This window comes from Heptranchias perlo, chromosome 13 (assembly GCF_035084215.1).
Source record: "Heptranchias perlo isolate sHepPer1 chromosome 13, sHepPer1.hap1, whole genome shotgun sequence".
NCBI classification, from domain to species: domain Eukaryota; kingdom Metazoa; phylum Chordata; class Chondrichthyes; order Hexanchiformes; family Hexanchidae; genus Heptranchias; species Heptranchias perlo.
In genome coordinates this window covers 27,627,307-27,642,149 of record NC_090337.1, presented here as the reverse complement: position 1 = coordinate 27,642,149, position 14,843 = coordinate 27,627,307, and the positions used below count along the sequence as shown (strand labels likewise).

Sequence of the window (14,843 nt, the reverse complement as noted above, 5' to 3'; positions counted from 1 at the left end):
TCAATTCTATCCCTTTAAAAATGAACCCCAGTGCTTTGTTTAATTTTTTTTATGGCCTTATTAACCTGCATCGCTACTTTTAGTGATTTATATACCTGCACCCCTAGATCCCTTTGCTCCTCTACCCCATTTGAACTCTTACTTTCCAAGGAGTATGTGGCTTTCTTATTCTTCCTACCAAAATGCACCACCTCACACTTACCTATATTGAAAATCATTTGCCAATTACACACCCATTCTGCAAGTTTATTAATGTCTTCTTGTATTTTGTTGCCGTCCTCCTCAATATTAACTACACCCTCCAATTTGGTGTCGTCCGCAAATTTTGAAATTGTACTTCTGATTCCTGAGTCAAAATCGTTTATGTCTGAAGACTCTGGGCAAGGTCAGCTATCTTTTCAACAGGGATGGGTGCATAAAATGGCGACCTAAAGAAATAAGGGAAAAGTTCAAAAAATTATTGCGATATTACATGATTTTACTATATTTAGAATTTAACTTAATAAAATTTGATAATTACATAAGAATACAAAGATGGAATTTGTATTTATGTAGTGCCCTTTCATGTCCTTAAAGTACTTCACATTCAGTGAATTGAAGTATAGTTAAATCACTGTTAGAAAGAAAGTACTTGCATTTACATAACACCTTTCACAACCTCAGGATATCCCAAAGCGCTTTAAAGGCAATGAAGTACTTTTGAAGTGTAGCCACTGTTGTAATGTAGGGAAACGCGGCAGCCAATTTGCGCACAGCAAGGTCCCACACACGGCAATGAGACAATGACTAAATAATCTGTTGAAGTGATGTTGGTTGAGGGATAACTATTGGCAAGGACATTGGGAGAACTCACCTGCTCCACTTCGATTAGTGCCATGGGATCTTTTGCGTCCACCTGTTGTATGCAGGCACCCAATTTGCACACGGCAATTTGCACAGAAACAGTAAGGGAGATGAATGGTGGTGGTCAAGGGAGGAACACTAGCCAAGACAACCACCTGCCCTGCCCAAAGCGCTGCAGTAGCAGTGTGGCCCTTACCACCAAATCATACCTTTGTCTCTCCCTCTACCCCACTGGTACTTTCTCCTCCTTCGAGCATCTCATCTTGTTCCACCCCTGTCACCTCTCCTTTAAAATCCTAATTGTTACCTGCCCCAAATCCAACCTGAATTTCTCGCCGAGTTATCTCTCCTCCTTTCCTCTCTCAGCATCTGCACTGAGCGACTCCTCATCCTCAGTGAATCAATCTTCTAGTTTAAAAAAAATTCTCAGGATGGGGGCATCACTGGCAAGGCCGCCATTTATTTCCCATCCCACGTTTCCTGAGAAGGTGTTGGTGGGCCTTCTTTTTGAACCGGTTCAGCCCTTTGTAGTGGTTTGATACAACTGAGTGGCTTGCCAAGCCATTTGAGAGGGCAGTTAAGAGTCAACCATGTTGTTTTAAACTGGATCACAAATGGACGGTAGTTTTCCTTCCCCAAAGGACATTAGCGGGTTTATACGACAATCCGACTGCTTCACGATCACTTTTACTGATATCAAATTTTATTTCCAGATTTTTAAACTGAATTCAAATTGTCAAACACTACACTACCATACCTCCATCTCAACCCACTTTGCCCTCACTCCTCTGAATTCACTGACCTCCTGCTCTCCCTCCATATAAACTCTCCTACTCATACTCAGAGACACACCCTCAGCCTTGTCATCTCCCGTGGCCTCTCTACTCCCATGGTCCCAATCACTGACAAGGCCACCTCCGACCACTTTGTTGTATTCCTCACCACCCACCTTCCAACCCCACTCCTTTCTTTGTCTGTCCCTGAAAAAAACTCTCCGCCAAGTCACTTACAACTGTAAACTCCCAACTGTCTATCCTATGGCTCTCTGTTCACCACAATATTTCTGCAGCTGTTGACTGCTCAACCATTCATTCACCTCCACCTTTGATGCCGTTGTTCCAAGTAAAAGTGACCATATCGAACACTATTGGGCTTCACTCCTCTCAGCCAAAACTTACCTTACTCCAGGGTCACCTGCAAAGCAAAGATAACCTCTGGCTTCTTTTCTCCACTACCAACCACATCCTTTCCCCTGCCCCCTCCACCCTCACTTCCAACAACAAGCGTGAGGACTTCATAGACTTCTTTATCACTAAGATTGTGGCCATCCATTTAGCTGCCTCTGCAGCTTTCCCCCTTCTTGCCCACAAGCCAAACCTCCCCCCAAGCTCTCCCCTGCCTTAGCCCTGAACCCACATCTTTAGTTTCTTTTCTATCTTCCTTCATATCACCTCCGAGCTGATCTTGTCCATGTAACCCATCTCCTGCACCCCTGACCCCATTCCTACTAAACTGCTGACCACCCAATTTCCTTTCTCACTGACATTGAAAATGGTTGCCCTTCCTCAGGTACTGTCCTCTCCCTTTCTAAACTGCATCACCCCTCCTCAAAGACCCACCTCGGCCCCTCTGCCTTGTAAACTACTGCCCTTTTGTCTCCAAAGTCCTTGGTCGTGTTGTCACCTCCTAAATCTGTGCCCACCTTTCCTGCAACTCCAGGTTTGAACCTCTCCATGTTTAAACCTCTCAAGTCAGGTTTAAGCTGAGCCAAGCAGACATACAAAAGTATAAAACAAGAAAAGGCTATTCAATCCATCAAACTCAGAACATGCATAATTGGTACTGCCATGACCCTATAGCGTAAATTTTCATTCTCACAGCTTGGGCAGTAATCTGGCAGAGAGGAGCTCCTGCTCTTTATGGAACCCAATGAAAATCAATAGAATGAAAATTAGGCGTGTTCTACAAAGGGTGTGTGATCCATTCTGTCACTTTAGCTCTCAGGCTGTGAAGATAAAAATCTACCGCACTGTTTTGTAACCTAAAGGAAAATGAATAACCAAAGATAAAACTCCCAAGAGAAAATTCTCTATGAAATTTCTCCCCAATCTCAGGGCAAGTTTTTTAAGAGAAAAGTTCCAGGCTACCTTTAGTTCAACTGAACCTAATGCTTTCCATAGATAACATCCCTGTGGTTAGAACATGACTGAAGCCATTGTTCTGTATGGAGTATTTGGCTAGTAACCTCTATGCCTTTATCAATTAACATTTGCTCTTTCTTTTAAGGACATTTCTTAAAGAGCTTGAAAATTGCATGGAAAATCCTGAACTTGTAGGAACATGTTTTTTAAAAAGGGTAAGTAAAACACTTCCATCGTTACTTTCTCGCAGATCATTTTTGAGAAAACTAGTGATGTAGTCAAAATTGAATTACGGGGAGTCATTTTAAACTTGAGCGTGGGTAGAACACTGGCAGTGTCAGATCGACCGACTTTTACGGGGCCTATCCAAATTTCCTTCCCATTGACTACTACCAGTTTTTTGCCTCCACTGAAGTGGAAAATTACTCCACAGCATATTATTTTGTGTACTATGATTGAATAGTACATAGCTATTCCCCAGGTGCAAAGGTCAGGGAAAAGAGGCACAAGCTCAAGATGCTGGGTCTCCACAACTTTACATTGGCCTGAGATTTTGGGGCTTCCCGTGAGGGGCAGAGTAGGACCAGCACCTATAACAGATGCAGGCAAAACGTGACCATTTAAATGAGGCGGGGGTAGTGTCTCAGTCCTCCACATCAAAGAATCTGAGAGGGGTAGGCAGCAATACAAAGGGGGGCCTGAAAAGATAAGTATCACCTTTTTCTTACATCCTCCCCAGAGATCTTCGGGCCTGGATACCTCCTAGCTGCTGTTCTTCAGCAATGTCCAGTGACCCTGACCATGACAGCCACTGTCACCATTGCAGCCCTCTCAGGCCTGCAGCAATGGCATGAGGAGCACCCTCTAGGTCCTGCAAGGAGTCCTTGGGCCTCACTAGTTCCGGCCTTGCCTCTCCCTCCCAGCACTGGCATCGCCTGTGGAAACCCTCCACCCCCAACCACTAACTTCATGCCGGGGACCGTTCCCTGATAATGAGGCCCGAGGCTCAATATCAGTCAGAGTGAACAAATTTCTAGACCCCGGTCTCTGTATCCACCATTTCGAAGAGAATTTGGCAGAATTGTACAAGTCTGCATTAAATCCAGGAAGCAGATAACTACAAATTTGGAATTGTTAGCTCCTGGGCATGCAATTCTGCAAGGGGAGAATACAAAAATACCTCTGGATCACAGGGGACCAGATTCACTTTCAGGAACCGATGAAACACCATTGTCAGATGGTACCAAAAATCTCAAAACTCTAGCATTGTCTGTAAGATAAGTACATTGATGCTGCCCTTGATATCTAAGTCATTGTATTCCACTGATTATTCTAGTTAAGCTACAAATGTGCAATTATTTGTTTCTCAATTCTATCCAATTTTCAGACAGTTGTTTCTGTTTTTATTATAAAGAATGTTTCTAAAATTATTTTTTTCTACAGAAAGAGGATTTGCAGATTTATGAAAAGTATTGTCAAAACAAACCACGTTCAGAAGCTATCTGGAGACAGTGTGGAGACTGCCAATTCTTTCAGGTACTAATTCTATGTTATTCTTAGGATTTTTTTAACACAAAAATATATAGAATAAAACATCAGATGACTTCATGCGGTGTATAGCACACAGAAACGCAAGATGGGCAGTAACTCCAGCAGAAATGTCTTGGGAGCCACTCTGCTGACTCCACAGTGTTGTCCACAGTTTCCACATCCTATCTCTGTCGGAGATCGCTGTCTCTCTCTATCTCTGTAAGGTCCTCCAATCCTACAATCTCCCCTGAACTCTCAGTTCCTCTGGTCACTTGTGCATTCCCCATTGCCTTCGCCATTAGCAGCCGTGCTCTGGAATTCCCTCTCTAAACCCCTCTGCTTCTTTACTTCCCCTCTCCCTGTTTAAGAGCCTCCTTTAAACCCATTTCTGATCCAGTTTTGGTCACCCTTCCTAATATGTCATCCCTTGGCTCAGCATCCATTTTTGTCCGATTACGTCTCTGAAGTACCTTGGAACATTTTTTCCACTTTAAAGGAAAGTTGTTGTTGTCATTGTTCCCTATGCAGAGCCAGTGTTTATTTGTATTGATGTTGTAACCAAAAAAGTTGACAAATGGATCAATTATTTAACACAGAATTCTTGCCACATTTGCCTTGGATAGCAGTAGAATGTCTACATTAGATGGATAATGGTCAATTGTCAGTTTTTTTGCAGTAGTAGGATGAGAAACTCCTGCTCATCATAAATATTACAATGTGGATTAGATTTCTAACCACAATCTTCATTTAAAGGCCCTATGTTGTCCTGGATTCAATAGCATAGGTTATCTCCTGATGGAGTCAATAATCTGCAATGATGTTATCAAACTAAGATACCCAGCTTTCTCTCTCCAGTGCAATTTTTTTAACGTGTTTTTCCCCCCTCATTTCCCTTACCAATAACAATCCCCTATCCTTCCACAATCCTACTTCTTTCACCAGCCAACCCCACCCCCCACCACCACCACCACCACCACCCCCCCCTCACCCCACCCCCTTCCAGGACCCTTACAACCTCACCCTCAAATTCCCAAATCTCCCACCTCTGGCTCTCAGTTCACCAGATCCCAACCTCACCCCTTCCTCTCCTCTCCCCCCACCCTCCCGCCACTACTATCGATCTGCTTAACCATTCTTTCACTTCTATCTTTGATGTTCTTGTTCTTGGCAAAGGTATCATAGCCTTCCATCCCTGCTGTTCCCCTTGGCACAGCCTGCATCTTTGCTTCCTTAAATCTGAGGGGTGTAAACTCAACCTTACCTGGTGCTCATCTGGCCTTGTTATCCATTAACAGATCTGGCTTTACCATGTCAGGCACCCTCATGCTTCGCTCTTCTTGGCCAAAACCATTCATTATTCATGGATCATGCTGTAAGACAAAGATAACTCCAGACTCATTCCTTCCACCATTAACTTCGTCCTTAGACCCCTCTTCCCCATCCCCATCCCCTTCACTATCAACTGCCTCCTTAAACCCCTCTTCCCCATCCCCATCCCCTTCACTATCAACTGCCTCCTTAAACCCCTCTTCCCCATCCCCATCCCCTTCACTATCAACTGCCTACTTAAACCCCTCTCCCCATCCCCATCCCCTTCACTATCAACTACCTCCTTAAACCCCTCGTCCCCATCCCCATCCCCTTCACTATCAACTACCTCCTTAAACCCCTCGTCCCCATCCCCATCCCCTTCACTATCAACTGCCTCCTCAAACCCCTCTCCCCATCCCCATCCCCTTCACTATCAACTACCTCCTTAAACCCCTCGTCCCCATCCCCATCCCCTTCACTATCAACTACCTCCTTAAACCCCTCGTCCCCATCCCCATCACTATCAACTACCTCCTTAAACCCCTCGTCCCCATCCCCATCCCCTTCACTATCAACTGCCTCCTTAAACCCCTCTTCCCTATCCCCATCCCCTTCACTATCAACTGCCTCCTTAAACCCCTCTTCCCCATCCCCATCCCCTTCACTATCAACTACCTCCTTAAACCCCCCCTTCCCCATCCTCTTCACTATCAACCATCTCCTTAAATCCCTCTTCCCCATCCCCATCCCCTTCACTATCAACTGCCTCCTTAAACCCCTCTTCCCCATCCCCTTCACTATCAACTGCCTCCTTAAACCTCTCTTCCCCATCCCCTTCACTATCAACTGCCTCCTTAAACCCCTCTTCCCATCTCCATCACTATCAACTGTATCCTTAAACCCCTCTTCCCCATCCCCTTCACTATCAACTGCCTCCTTAAACCCCTCTTCCCCATCCCCTTCACTATCAACTGCCTCCTTAAACCCCTCTTCCCCATCCCCTTCACTATCAACTGCTTCCTTAAACCCCTCTTCCCCATCCCCATCCCCTTCACTATCAACTACCTCCTTAAACCCCTCATCCCCATTCCCATCCCCTTCACTATCAACTGCCTCCTTAAACCCCTCTTCCCTATCCCCATCCCCTTCACTATCAACTGCCTCCTTAAACCCCTCTTCCCTATCCCCATCCCCTTCACTATCAACTGCCTCCTTAAAACCCTCTTCCCCATCCCCATCCCCATCACTATCAACTGCCTCCTTAAACCCCTCTTCCCCATCACTATCAACTGCCTCCTTAAACCCCTCTTCCCCCATCTCCATCACTATCAACTGCCTCCTTAAACTCCTCTTCCCCATCCCCATCCCCTTCACTATCAACTACCTCCTTAAACCCCTCTTCCCCATCCCCATCCCCTTCACTATCAACTGCCTACTTAAACCCCTCTCCCCATCCCCATCCCCTTCACTATCAACTGCATCCTTAAACCCCTCTTCCCCATCCCCTTCACTATCAACTGCCTCCTTAAACCCCTCTTCCCCATCACCTTCACTATCAACTGCTTCCTTAAACTCCTCTTCCCCATCCCCATCCCCTTCACTATCAACTACCTCCTTAAACCCCTCATCCCCATCCCCATCCCCTTCACTATCAACTGCCTCCTTAAACCCCTCTTCCCTATCCCCATCCCCTTCACTATCAACTGCCTCCTTAAACCCCTCTTCCCCATCCCCATCCCCATCACTATCAACTGCCTCCTTAAACCCCTCTTCCCCATCCCCATCACTATCAACTGCCTCCTTATACCCCCCTTCCCTCATCCCCATCACTATCAACTGCCTCCTTAAACCCCCCTTCCCTCATCCCCATCACTATCAACTGCCTCCTTAAACTCCTCTTCCCCCATCCCCATCACTATCAACTGCCTCCTTAAACCCCCCTTCCCCCATCTCCATCACTATCAACTGCCTCCTTAAACTCCTCTTCCCCATCTCCATCACTATCAACTGCCTCCTTAAACCCCCCTTCCCTCATCCCCATCACTATCAACTGCCTCCTTAAACTCCTCTTCCCCATCTCCATCACTATCAACTGCCTCCTTAAACCCCCCTTCCCTCATCCCCATCACTATCAACTGCCTCCTTAAACCCCCCTTCCCCCATCTCCATCACTATCAACTGCCTCCTTAAACCCCCCTTACCCCATCTCCATCACTATCAACTGCCTCCTTAAACCCCCCTTCCCTCATCCCCATCACTATCAACTGCCTCCTTAAACTCCTCTTCCCCATCCCCATCACTATCAACTGCCTCCTTAAACCCCCCTTCCCCCATCTCCATCACTATCAACTGCCTCCTTAAACCCCCCTTCCCTCATCCCCATCACTATCAACTGCCTCCTTAAACTCCTCTTCCCCATCCCCATCACTATCAACTGCCTCCTTAAACCCCCCTTCCCCCATCTCCATCACTATCAACTGCCTCCTTAAACCCCCTTCCCTCATCCCCATCACTATCAACTGCCTCCTTAAACTCCTCTTCCCCATCCCCATCACTATCAACTGCCTCCTTAAACCCCCCTTCCCTCATCCCCATCACTATCAACTGCCTCCTTAAACTCCTCTTCCCCATCCCCATCACTATCAACTGCCTCCTTAAACCCCCCTTCCCCCATCTCCATCACTATCAACTGCCTCCTTAAACCCCCCTTCCCTCATCCCCATCACTATCAACTGCCTCCTTAAACTCCTCTTCCCCATCTCCATCACTATCAACTGCCTCCTTAAACTCCTCTTCCCCATCTCCATCACTATCAACTGCCTCCTTAAACTCCTCTTCCCCATCTCCATCACTATCAACTGCCTCCTTAAACTCCTCTTCCCCATTCCTTTCACCCCGAGCACCAAGTGCAAGGAACTCATCATAGTTGCCAACCACTCAGACAGCATGCTTTTGCAAACTCTCTGTTAGCATATGGCTTCTTTAAATTGCATTTCCTGCTCTAACTGACTCATGCACTATTTAGTTTGTTATTTGCCACCTCTGTACATGTGAAATGTGGTTAGCCGGGACAGTATTTAATTCAATCGGACTTCCTTGTTGGTTGCTAAAGCCTTATTTATTTTGTGTTTTTTTTCAGGAGTGTCAACGTAAACTGGATCATAAACTTTCACTGGATGCCTACCTGTTGAAACCTGTCCAAAGAATTACAAAGTATCAGCTTCTCCTAAAGGTAATCAGGATTCTTGGCAAAGATCTGCCATTAGAGTGGCTGGAGATTAATGGAGACAAAAGAGGTTACACTATATTGTGGATGATTTTAGTATCACAGGCACCATGCCCACGATTTAGATAGAAATGTGTGCAACTTCTACATCAATGATACAACATACAAAATTAGTGTAACAATTTCTGGTATGAACATGTCTTAACTAATGATGTCGCACAGCATTGTTTGGAGATTAAAGGATTTAAAGTTCTGGTCCGAAGCCCTCTATTCCACAATTATCTGTGAACCTCCCCCAGCCAAAAAAAACTATTTTACATCAGAAGAAGAGACTGCAGTAGGTACTGAGGTAGGAGGCAAAAAAGTACCGGTGGCTGCAGGAGAAGGGGGCCAGGCTACTGGCAGCAGCAGCCCAAGGGGAAAGAAGGGAAGGTGGACAGAGTGGAGAAGAGGGAATCTACATGATGGAGAAAATGAGTTCACTGGCTAAACTTTGACTTTGGATGATAATCTCCATGGTATCAGTTGATATGAATGGGCTGAGGAGGGAGAAGAAATTGCAGCTGACAGTCTGACATTTTAAGGGGAGTGACTTGCTGTGTCTGCAGGAAACTTTCTGGGACTTGGACCTGGTAATTAGGGCTCAGGACTCCCCAGTCCACTTCAATGACTCAGCTACTGACTGGGCAAACTCTCTGCGGTATCGGGGAAGCTCTCCTCTTGACTTTAATTAACTTTATCCCTCATACTAAAACAAATCTGCAGCAATTTTACAGGGGACAAGCGAATAATAGTTTAAACTCAGCAACTGTCCACCTACTCGGCCAAATCCCAGGGCGAAGTTCGTCAAATCTGACTTTGTTCAATGCTCCCACCTCCCACCTCCCAATCACTCGACTTTAGCTCCGTCCCTGGTTATGAGGATGATCAATTAAAAAGTTCCACTGTGGTCCTGCCATTAAATGCATGACCCACATTTATGGGTTTCCCAGCCACTCCAACTGCACTCCCCCCCACTCCCTTCCCGCCTTCCTGTAAATATCGGGGCCCTTCTATCTGGTGTCAATTACCAGCACTGAAAGAACTCAAAAAATAGGAGGCAAACTTACTGCTGAGAGAAACACGCAAACCTCATTTCAGTTAGGCAAGTATCAATTTAACATTTCAAAAGTGATACCGACCGACTGCAACATAAATATTTGTCCTAGAAATACTGTGGATCATTTTTACAATAGATTTGTATACAAATCTGTATTTTTAGAGTTATATCACTGAATCTTGAAGATAATCATTTACCACAAGAAACATTCAGGTTCCATCAACTAAGTGGAACGCTGCAGAGCACATCATTGTCTATCAATTGTTTTCACACTCATTAGGAACTGTCTTTTTTAGCAGTGCTGTTTAAAAAGTAAATTATCTGATCAATCTGGACACAAACTAACTATGGTGATCGTAAGAGTGGGTAGTGGCCACATTCTGAAAAGGCTGACATTACTGATTATAAGTGTGAAAACAAATGAGTAACAAAAATCAGTGACTAAATAATTTGACTAAGGCATAATGGGTTGATTCTTGTCTCAGTACCACCCTGTTTACACTGAAAAATGGGTGATAGCAGATCCAAATGGAGCAGCTGCTAGTTACCCGACTCCATAGAATAATAGAATGATGCAGCACAGTAAGAGGCCATTTGGCCCATCGTACCAGTGCCAGATCTTTGAGCTATCCAATTAGTCCCACTCCCCTACCCTTTCCCCGTTGCCCTTTCCATTTTTTCCCTTCGAGTACTTATCCAATTCCCTTTTGAAAGTTAGTACTGAATCTGCTTTCACCACGCCTTCAGACAGTGCATTCCAGATCACAACAACTCGTTGCGTAAATATTTCTTTCCTCATGTTGCCTCTGGTTCTTTTGCCAATCACCTTAAATCCATGTCCTCTGACTACCGACCCTTCTGCCATTGAAAACAGTTTCTCCTTATTCACTCTGTCAAAATCCTTCATGATTTTGAACACATCTATCAATTCTCCTCTTAGCTTTCTCTGTTCTAAGGAGAACAACCCCAGCTTCTCCAGTCTCTCCACATAACTGAAGTCCCTCATCCCTGGTACCATTCTAGTAAATCTCTTCTGCATCCTCTCTAAGGCCTTGACATCCTTCCTAAAGTGTGGTGCCCAGAATTGAACACAATACTCTAGCTGAGACCTACCCAGTGTTTTATAAAGGTTTAGCATAATTTCCTTGCTTTTGCACTCTATGCCTCTTTTAACAAAGCCCAGGATCCCATATGCTTTTTTAAACAGCCTTCTCAACTTGTCCTTGCCACCTTCAAAGATTTGTGTACATACACCCCCAGGTCTCTTTGTTCCTGCACCCCCTTTAAAATTGTACCATTTAGTTTATATTGTGTCTCCTCATTCTTCCGACCAAAATGTCTCACTTCACACTTCTCAGCGTTAAATTTCATCTGCCATGTGTCTGCCCATTTCACCAGTCTGTCTATGTCCTCCTGAAGTCTGTTACTATCCTCCTCATTGTTCACTACATTTCCGAGTTTCGTGACATCTGCAAACTTTGATATCATGTCTTGTATATCCAAGTCCAGGTCATTAAGATATATCAAAAAGACTTACTGCTGTTTTGAGGTTTTTCGGATGGACTAGAATCCTGGCAGCCAAAACTCCTGTCGCAAACAGGCGGGAATCTCATTTATTCGTGCAAATAGGGGTCAAGTGACATAATTTAGATCCTGCCTACCTGACCACCACCAGATCCTGCACCTGGCCACCAACCATGGATGGTACAAGTTGGGAGGCAGCTATTTACAGCAACACTTAAAATAATCCTCAGCTATTGTCAGGTAAAGCTGGATGGAGTTTTTGGAGACATTTTTCTGGCAGTTGCCTGTGGGTTTTCCACCTTAACAGATATGAAAGCTTATGTAGTTTCTGCACTCATGTTGCCTGCTGCTCCATAGTTTTACTTCTTTCTGTCCCAGTGGTAAATACACCTCCCTTTAAGTTGCTGACACGGGCCATTGAGAAATGGCCGTAACGCTTGATTTCCCACCTCCAAATTGACGAGCTGCCTATTGGGTGTGTATTTTGCGCTGGCAGCTCGCCGACCGCATGATATTGAAGGCCAACCATGAAAAGTACATGGGTACTACTCTCAGTCCTCTGGACGGCCGCCACACACATCCTACCCACTGCCCATCCGTTTATTGCATGCAGACGAAAATTGCTCCCAATATAATATGAACAAGATAGATTTTTTTTAACGTGTGCTTTTTTATGACCGTCCACTAAGATTAAGTGATTGTTTTTACCAGGAGATGCTGAAATGCAGTAAGAACTCGGAAGGCACTGCAGAACTAGAGGAAGCACTGGAAACAATGATTAGTATAATTAAATCAGTGAATGACTCCATGCATCAGATTGCTATCACCGGGTTTGAGGTAAGAGTATGAAATGATGTACAACCTATTCTGTTTTTTGAATTATTACCCAGAAATGTATTATATTGCAGCACTTTGAGTGACAATGATGCAGTAAGTTACCATATTAATTGGAATATAGATCCTGTTTTTCTGATAATGGGAAAAATGGGGTTGAACTGGCACAATTGTCAAGCTCACCTGTGCCACAGAATGCTGGCCGAGCCCAATATTCTACTGGGAGTTCTTTGAATAGCCAAGAAAAGAGCTTAGCCTGTACTGCACTTGGCTGAGGTCCAGAATCCCCTGCAAGGGAACTGTTTTTAAGGCATTGGGATCAATTTCAAGGAAAAGTTCTGGTGGGGACAGAAAAGTGGACTAATTGATCACAATAGCACATTGGATATATTTGGGCAACACTGCTCCCTGCTGAAGAGTTGAAGGCCCTGCTGCAGGAATTGTACGAAAGTAAGGTGGGCTTTTTGGGCTGAAGACCAAGGGAGGTTGACAGCTGAGTTTATGCAGTCACCTTACACCTGGTTGTGAATGAGACTGAACTCAAGGAGGTAGAGGGCCACCTCAGTCCCAAGAGTGTCCAACTGACATTTAGCAAGCAGCCACCTCAATGACTTCGGCCACTGGAGGAGTATGCAGAAGGGGTGGTAGATTAGATTCAAGAGCACATGAAATCATATAGTTGCACTGGAGGGAAGCAGAGTGATGCATCACAATAGGGCAACACCCACATATCACTTATAAGGAATAAATATTTGGTAGCACTTAAGTAGTTATATACCCAGACAGTGCTCTTGCAATTGTCTTGGGTAATGTTCCTTCAGAGGGAAGGAAGGAGTTAAATTGAGATGCAGATTTAGCTAATATAGGTAGGATATAGCTGGGCATTACGTGGGGCAGATGACAGTCTATGCATCAGGAGCCATGGAAGACTTAATTGGAGGTTTCCTCTTTGATACCATGCCTAAGATCTTGTGCAGCCTACACAGATCCTCCTGTGGCCATTTCTACTTTGTTCTTCTGCTCAGGGGGATCTTTTCCTGGTTGTGGTGGGTTCAATTCCTCACAAAAAGGCTCCCTGTGGATGCCTCTGTTGGGCACAATTGTGGAGCAGGCAGCTACAAATGAGATTTTTGCAGGACTGTATTGCAGCACACCCCCTGACCAGTCAAGGCATCTGAACAATTGCTTTAAGATCCCAATGGCTTGCTTGATTATTGTAAACAATTTTACAACACCAAGTTATAGTCCAACGATTTTATTTTTAATCCCACAAGCTTTCGGGGATTAAAAATAAAATCGTTGGACTATAACTTGGTGTTGTAAAATTGTTTACAATTGTTAACCCCAGTCCATCACCGGCATCTCCACATCATTGCTTGATTATGGTTTTGTTGGCTCCATATTCCTGGTTGTACTGAGTTTGTATGTGCCTCATTAGTGTCGTTAGCCATGGCTCCAAATGGTATCCTTGGTCTCATGGCAGCCAACCTTGCAGTCATCTTTGTAACTCAAATAATGTAGAAATCCTTGATTATCTCAGGATGAGGGCATCATGGTTGCTACTAGGGTAGGGGGCATTGACATATATGAGTGTGTATTCATGGTCAAAAGCAAGCTAAAGGTTGAGGGAGTTATATCACTTATGGTTAATGAAAGCATGAGTTATGGGCAAGAACCAGTAGGGGAACCTGTGTTCCATCTATAACCCCTGGACTGAAGAGAGCCCTGCTATGCAAAAGAAATTCGCAGCACAGTCATGCTGCTACTAATAGTTCATTGAGAGGGATATCAATTGGCTAGCTCTAGTGAACAATGCACCAGTGTATGCCCATGTGGGTGGCAGACTGGCAAGTGTGGGTGATGCCCCCTGTGAGTGCCTGGAAGTATCCTGGCTAGTAGAAATTGAGGGCAGTGATGACCTTCACTGCCACTGGTAGTGACATGGAGCATGTCTGGAGGTCTGCTTCAAGCATCCGACTCTACTCTGTCATAACGTCTTGAATAAAGCGGTGTCTCCTGATGCTCTGTTCCTTAGACAGATCGAGGTACAATAACTTCAGTAATATATGAGGCTTTGAGAGAAGTTGATGGTTTAGTTAATGCAGCTGCGGAGTAAGAGGAGGAGTGAAGGCATTCGATTTTTCTTCTCACCTGACTGGCAGTGGTCATCAGTGCAAAATGGCTTTGTTGATCTCCACCCATACTTTGCCCCCCCTCCCCCCTCCCCACACAAACTTTCTGCTGCCCCTGCTGGCTTACAGCAATAGAAGATTTCCCCTGAAATGTTTATTCTTTTGATGTCTGTAGTTATTTTACTGCTTCAGTGTTTATTTTT

At 44.9% G+C, this 14,843-nt stretch overlaps 1 protein-coding gene across 1 annotated transcript in view; it reads left to right on the top strand.

The window, feature by feature from the left end:
• Positions 1-14,843, top strand: part of mcf2l2 (MCF.2 cell line derived transforming sequence-like 2) — a 275,749-nt gene that overhangs the window by 198,348 nt on the left and 62,558 nt on the right. The window contains exons 18-21 of the mRNA XM_067995223.1: positions 3,130-3,199; positions 4,428-4,520; positions 8,965-9,057; positions 12,386-12,511. Of these exons, the coding sequence (XP_067851324.1) occupies positions 3,130-3,199; positions 4,428-4,520; positions 8,965-9,057; positions 12,386-12,511 (382 nt within the window). The remainder of the gene's footprint in view (positions 1-3,129; positions 3,200-4,427; positions 4,521-8,964; positions 9,058-12,385; positions 12,512-14,843) is intronic.